This window comes from Miscanthus floridulus, chromosome 8, assembly GCF_019320115.1.
Source record: "Miscanthus floridulus cultivar M001 chromosome 8, ASM1932011v1, whole genome shotgun sequence".
Taxonomy (NCBI): domain Eukaryota; kingdom Viridiplantae; phylum Streptophyta; class Magnoliopsida; order Poales; family Poaceae; genus Miscanthus; species Miscanthus floridulus.
Window position 1 is genome coordinate 94,124,161 of NC_089587.1, and position 7,093 is coordinate 94,131,253.

The window sequence follows — 7,093 nt, forward strand, 5'->3', positions numbered from 1 at the left end:
CCGCCGTCGCCGCCGGCTACTCTCCCCGCTCGATACGGCGTCTAGGGAGCAGCGCCGCCGCCAGCCACTCACCCCGCGGTACTGCGCGCCCAGGGCCAGTGCAGCATCGCGCCGGTTGCTCGCCCTGCGCGGTACAACATCCATGGGCAGCGCCGCCGCCGGCCACTCACCCCGATCTGCTTACAGAACCCCTCGAGACGGAAGATGAAGGAGTTGGAGAAGGGACGCGAGCTGGAGAAAGGACGCGCTCTGCTGCTAGCTTGAGAGAAACGTAATTTGGCTTGGAATCAATCTTGGCTGTTATTGACTCTCAAAATGAGATTGGGGATAGAGGGTACAGGGTACGTGAACAAATCATGGTTCGTGAGCAACTCAGGGGAGGCGTAGCTGCCATGGCCGGCCTCGCGTCTCGGGGCGCAACCCCCTGTCCGCGGCTACCGGTGGCCTGGCTGGGGGTGCGCCTACCCTGATCGTGGGCTCAGCTGCCTTGGCTTGCGGCGCTGCTACCCTAGCTGCCATGGCCGACGGGGCTGCCGTAGACGGTCCTCGGTGGCCAGCAAACACGACGCGAGGAGGCGAGCTCCGTCCCAGCCGTGCCCCAGCCACCACGAATGGCGCGCGCACGAGCTTGGGCCAGGCCATCGCGAGCGTCGTGGGCGAGCTCAACACGAGGGAGGGCGATAGCGAGAGCGGTGGCGCAGCGAGCGCGGAGGCATGCGCAAAAGGAAGGCAGAAGCGGCCCGAGGGCAGAGGGATTGGGAGATAGGGGTAGTTTGGACATCTTTGCTGGGCGGGCCCACATGTAAGGGTGAGCAAAAGGTAAAAAACGAACGGAAGATCGACGGAATGGCATGGGAGACAAAAGAGTTGAGAGCGGTGACACTTGTGGGAGCTCAACTTTTTGAATGACTTGTGGGTAATTACTAACTTTTTTAATGGCACACAGGTAAAAGCCTCCATTTTATATAGCTTATTATTCTCCACTCCACAATATTTCCTCAAATTCAATATTTCCTAATATTGTGTGCTCCAAATTCAAATCCCCCTTTCACCCTCAAAAATCAAAATGATGCATCGCAATTAATTCAACCAGCCATTCCGATTAGTTCTCGTAATCATAGAATCGCCTTCTCTATCCCAAATTTAAGCAATCCCCATCAGTCGTCATCAGCCCTTTAAACCTTACCAAGCTCTTCCTCCAACCTCGTCTAAAAAAACTTCTCATCTTACTTTTTTTTTTCGCCTTCTTCCCTATAAATAACTGGCCTTCCCAAATCGCCCACAACAGCGCTCACACAGAAACCACCCACCTGCGCCTCGGTTTTACGGCCGTTCCCTCACCGCCCCGCGCGAGCCAAGCCATGAAGCTGGAGGTCATGCCCATGCCCAAGCAGCGGGTGCTGGAGGCGGAGCAGAGGGAGGAGGCCATGGAGATGAGCGGCCTGGACCTGTGGAAGCACGAGAAGCCCCCAAGGATCTGCCCCTTGCCCCCGCCGCTCCCGCCGCCGCCGGCGGCGTGCGACGAGGCGACGCTCGTGCCGCCGCTCAACTTCGCCATGGTCGACGACGGCATCTTCCGCTCCGGCTTCCCGGATACCTCCAACTTCCGGTTCCTCAAGACCCTCAACCTCCGCTCCATCGTGTAAGCGTCTCTTTCGCTCCCCCCACGCCGCCCCCGTCTCTCGAATTACCGCGAAAGTTGTTGTCGCGTGCTCGTGCGCGGCGCTCTGAAGCGTTCTAGCGCGCCAGGTACCTGTGCCCGGAGCCGTACCCGGAGACGAACATGGAGTTCCTCGAGAAGAACGGGATCAGGCTCCATCAGTTCGGAATCGAGGGGCGCAAGGTAATTAAAACAATTAACAATCCGGCCACCTGGTTTGATCGAAATCTTGTGCTGCTTTGCGGTCGGTTAGAGATAGTTCATGGAGGCGTAGAATTACCTTGGAGGGATTAAAAAAAAATATGGTTTGCTTTCGGTAACATCCATGGTGCACGGCCTGTTTGCCCCGAGCCGACGTTGCTGATCATATGTCGTCTTGTGTATCCTAATTTAGTACTAGCTGCACTTCTACTGGTGATTTTGGGGATAGTCCCAGTGCTTTACTCAATTAAATTTATTTGTTATTGTAACTGACTTGCCTGAAAGGGTCCATAAATCCTCTTCAGTCTTCACGTAGGCACGCAGTGTTATCTGGAGAATTTTCAAAATTCACGGCGAATCGGTAGTGGTCCCTTTCAGCATTGCTTTGATTAATGAAGCCAGCTCAGATTTAAAACAATTCTTTTCCCAATATTCTCAAGTGTTTTTTTATTGTTGCGTTGATGCGTTCCTATGAATACAAGCCTACCACTACCAGCGTGTATTCATCACCCCTTTTGGCTTGGAGCATCTCCATGTGTCGCCTTTATTTCTATTTCTTTTTATTTCTTTTTTGTGAAATATTTTTTTTCTTATTTTGGTTCCATGCTATGGTGATTTTTCGCTGTTTCTGCAAACTAGGTAAATCATGCAATTACTTTGATACAAGTGTTTTCTTGTTGGAACCCTAGTGTGAGTCTTTCAGTTCAATAGTATTTTTTAGAACTCCCGTCTTGTTCTACTGTTTGTATCCTGTACTTCGTAGATGTTTGCTAGATTTCTTTTAATGGGCAGTTTTATTGGTTCCAGAGGAAACGAGCAATTCTTGCTGACAATATGTTTTCTTTTCTCCAGTTTGTGATGTTTCTTTTGATTGTGCATTTGTGCTGACAGTCACACTGAACTTGGTAACTTTGTCATACTTCTGCAATCTAAAACCCATCAGTCATTTGGTTGTTTCCGCACCTTGAGCTGTTCAGCTTCCTTCTGTGTTTGGCAGCCTAATCTATTATTATGGGGTCACTACGTTGCCAGAGGTTCAAAACTGACTGCAGATATCTGAGTGGTAATGGCTGTGTCAAACAGCATACACGAATTGATTTTAGAAATGTACCGATTTATCTTTGTGAGTTTGTGAGAAAAGCTTCAAGATATGCCTGTAACTTCAGCAATGACGTCCTGAGGATGGTGAATGCACAATAAAAAAAAGTGTCGCAGAAGGTGGATTGTAGTTTTCCTCTATGTGGACGGTGCCTAGGAATAGATACACTGACGCTTTGCACAATGGGTAGCACAATGTGCATCCATACATATCACTATCCAGTATCTTGTTTTGTTGCTGATCAGAGGAATGGCACTACCGGCATGGGTCTGATGCAGTGTTTTGAGAAAAATATTTTTTGCTTGATGAATCTGGGCATGGAAATAAATTGAGTTTTTTACTAGAAATAAATTATTGTAACCATGTCCGATCTTGATGTCATGTAAATGTGTAAATTTCTGTATAAATATACATGTAGATATAAATGGAACTGTTTCCGGAGAGGCTGCATCAAACCCGCGACCTGGTGACTCAGTGAGACAGCTCTCACCATTGCACCAGGCCTGCCCTTCAAAAATGCCACTATGCAAAAATTGGATATGTAAGCATGGTTAAATTTCAACAATTTTCTTATAGAAAACACGATTTAAAGGGGAACATATACTAGCTGAAAATGTTTTAAGTTGTATGCCTCTATTTATGACTATTTTGAGGTGTTATTAGTTGCTCTCTCTCTCTCTCTCTTTTTGAAAGATCTGGATTGGTTATCGGCATATATTAATAAGCAGAGATTGGACAAGCGCAAGCTGCGCCAACGTTACCTTTAGGTGGCAGACAGCCACCTTAGGCTTTAGAGAAAAGAAAAACTACATATTACATATTACTTGAAAAAAACTTGTACTAGTGGTGCTAGTAGGTTGCTCTCTTTTAGTGCATCATTGTATCATATACTTGTATATGCCAGTTGCCAGCCAAGTCTGTAAAAACTGGTATCTAACTAGGTTTTTGTCAAGTAGTGCTTACCTGTTTTGATGAAATATATTGGTCAAAAGTCATGGCAATGGATCAAATATGCATTCTTTCGTGCTTTAGATATTCATTTTCCTTTGGAAGCTGGTCAATATTAACTATCTTGTAATCTCTGAAAGTTTCATTCTTCATGATTGTTTTGTCTCTCTGTTTGAACTTTAAGTCATCCATGACATGATGCAAAACTTGACGACAAGAATAAAGCTATGTCAACTCATTGAATGGCTGGGAGTAGTCTGTCTGTCAGCCATATGAACTAGCTGGCTTTTTGTTTGTTTGTTTGTTGATCTGAAATTATGATTTGCTCGGTGAACCGTTCATAGGTTCATAGCCGATGCTAATCCACAGTTTGCCATTATCTAAAGATGTTTTTGAGGTTCATGGATGGTTTACATCATTGGAAATTCCATTTTCCTTTTACTTTTTTAGGAAAGCTTTTTTTTACGAGGAAAACTTTGACATCTCATAGACATAGCAAACTTGTTTTTTTTCTTCGTTAATTATTATGGGCCCAGTTGCTTGAAACCACTGAAAGCTTGACTGTGGAGCACTCATGCACAAATCACGATCTGTCAGTTTTCAAGGAAGTGGTCGTATTGTATATCCTCTGACTTGTATTGACCTTTCTGCATTTCTGTCCAGTCATCTATGTATGACAGTATCGTGTTTGAGTATCTCTGGACTTCAGTTTTCTTCATGATCATTATCTAAAAAATAGTTTCTTCATGACTTCTAATGGCACATGGATAAGAAAATTGACTGCTTTTGGCAGTGACAGGAAAGGGCCTTCTGCATACCGTTTTAACTGCAGTTAGGATTTACGATTGTCTTAACTTTGTTTGTCATATTTCTCTTGTCAAATATGGTTCTTGTGACAGTCTGCATGTTTTTTTTTTTTTTTTTTTTTTTTGGTTTCATCCAAGTCCTTATTCTCCTCATGATTGGTCTGATAACACATCAAATGCTGTTGCTGCAGGAACCATTTGTCAACATACCCGATGACAAAATAAGGGAGGCGCTCAAAGTTGTCTTAGGTACTGCACCTTTCTAATGTTTTTAAGTTGAAGAAAGTATAACTTTTCGCTTTCTACAAATAGGGACGCACACAGCCAACTACATCTTTCTATAGACTGAATATCTTGCACCCTTGCATCATGGAATTGTAATCTCACTTCTATCTTTTATTCTCCTTTGCAGACCCAAGAAACCAACCTCTGCTTATTCATTGCAAGAGAGGCAAGGTAAGATCAGCTTTCAATTTACAGTTTGTGGCTGCTATCCCAAGAAACAACTGTGACCCTGACCCTGAACTAACTGTTCAATATTTGCATATCTGCAGCACCGAACTGGTTGTGTGGTCGGTTGCTTGAGGAAGCTGCAGAAATGGTGCTTGTCTTCAGTCTTCGACGAGTACCATCGCTTTGCCGCTGCGAAAGCGAGGATCACTGACCAGAGATTCATGGAGCTGTTCGACGTCTCAAGCTTGAAGCACCTGACACCCTCACATTGTTAACCAAGGCGTGTGATCACTTGATCCCCCTTGATCCCTCAACTCTAGTACATCTCCATGGCTATCTTCCTGCAGCTACTGAACCGATTCAGCCGTGAATAATTTTGGAACCCCCTAGAGTCCATGAGGTAGTGATGAAACCATTGTAAAACATTCGTGCTTGAGAGGTTTAGTTTCCCCCCTGCTTAGCGCACTAGAGAGGCTGAGAGCCAGACTGCTGTGGTCGATTTGCGAGGGGTCTCTTTTTTGGTAGCTCTCGCGAGGAATTCGCCATTGTTTTTGGGTACTGAAGCATGTACTCGAGCAGCTTTGCTGAGGAGGAATGAACTACTCTCCGAGTGCAAAAAGGCTGGTCTCTTCTTGCATGAGTGTGGTTAGGGATCCTGCATATCAGCAACCATGAAAAATGTTCATTGATGACTCACATACCAATGATGGTAACTAACTGTTAAAGCTACATCTAGTTGTTACTTTAGAGAAATTTATACATTTTAACTAAAATATTAGGCATGTTTATATTGATAGCATTGTTGTACTTATTTTTATAAAAAAAATACTATTAGACATATAATTCTTTAATAAAAATTTGACATTTTGAGTAGCAGAGAGTTAACGTGGACCAAACTTAGCTATGACCCTCCCTGGTATTTTAGATCCTTTTGAACTAAACAAGGATTATTAGGTTTAAATAATTAGTCTACTTTTGACCATCAAACTCTCATGTTGAGTCACTGGCCATTAAACTCCAAAACCGAATATAAAAGAGCCATCAGATTATCAGTACTAGATAACTTTGGCCCTCGATTGGTGTTTTTTTTCCTACATATGCATTTTTCAAAGAATAGTAAAATTATCGTTAAATCTCTAAAAATTCATAACTAATTTATTTTAAACAAAAATATGAAAGTGGCATCATTATTTTTCTAAAAATACAATGTATCTTTGTTGGTGCTTAAATTATACTCCATCTGTTCCAAATTATAAGTCACTTTGACTTTTTTAATTCATCCATTTTGCTATGTATCTAGACATACCATTATATCTAGATGCATAGCAAAATGGATATACCAAAAAAGTCAAAACGACTTATAATTTGGAATGGAGAGAGTAGTTCTTTGGATCTTACTTGTTCCTATTTCTAATGTTTTTACTCAAAGTCACGACCATTATTATTTAAAGTATCGTTTTGTTTATTTACTTTATGCTAATTGCATGATTTTGAGCCTTGCCTTTTGTTGAAACTTAGTCAAGTAATTAAAATAAAGTAAAGCACTAGCCACTGGCCATACAATTCCTAAATAGGATCTATGTGTGGTGGAACATGTCATCTGCAGGGTTGGTGTCACCTCTTGCATGTACTTAGAATCCATTTGATCTTTTAGTTGATCTCCTGATCTAATACAACATAAAATGATAATTCAAATAAATAATGGTCATAAGTATGAGCAATAAAACACTAACAACAGGAACAATTAAGATCCAAATAAATCTAAATAGAGCACTATTGTAAAAAAATTGTATTGGTTTCATATTTTTATTTAAAATTAATTAGTTATGAAACTTTAGAGGTTAACTTTTTATTATTTTTAAAACATACACATATATAGGCAAAATCACCTTTGAAACTAGTCGATGACTAAAGACATGTGGTTTT

The 7,093-nt window shown here is 42.6% G+C and overlaps 1 protein-coding gene across 1 annotated transcript; it reads left to right on the top strand.

The window, feature by feature from the left end:
• The first annotated feature begins 1,275 nt into the window (after positions 1-1,275).
• LOC136477008 (probable tyrosine-protein phosphatase DSP2) lies at positions 1,276-5,561 on the top strand. Its single transcript, XM_066475011.1, has 5 exons — positions 1,276-1,642; positions 1,750-1,843; positions 4,906-4,963; positions 5,127-5,170; positions 5,269-5,561. Exons 1-5 carry the CDS (start codon positions 1,362-1,364, stop codon positions 5,440-5,442), a joined length of 651 nt encoding a protein of 216 aa, XP_066331108.1. The 5' UTR covers positions 1,276-1,361; the 3' UTR covers positions 5,443-5,561.
• Positions 5,562-7,093: the final 1,532 nt, after the last annotated feature.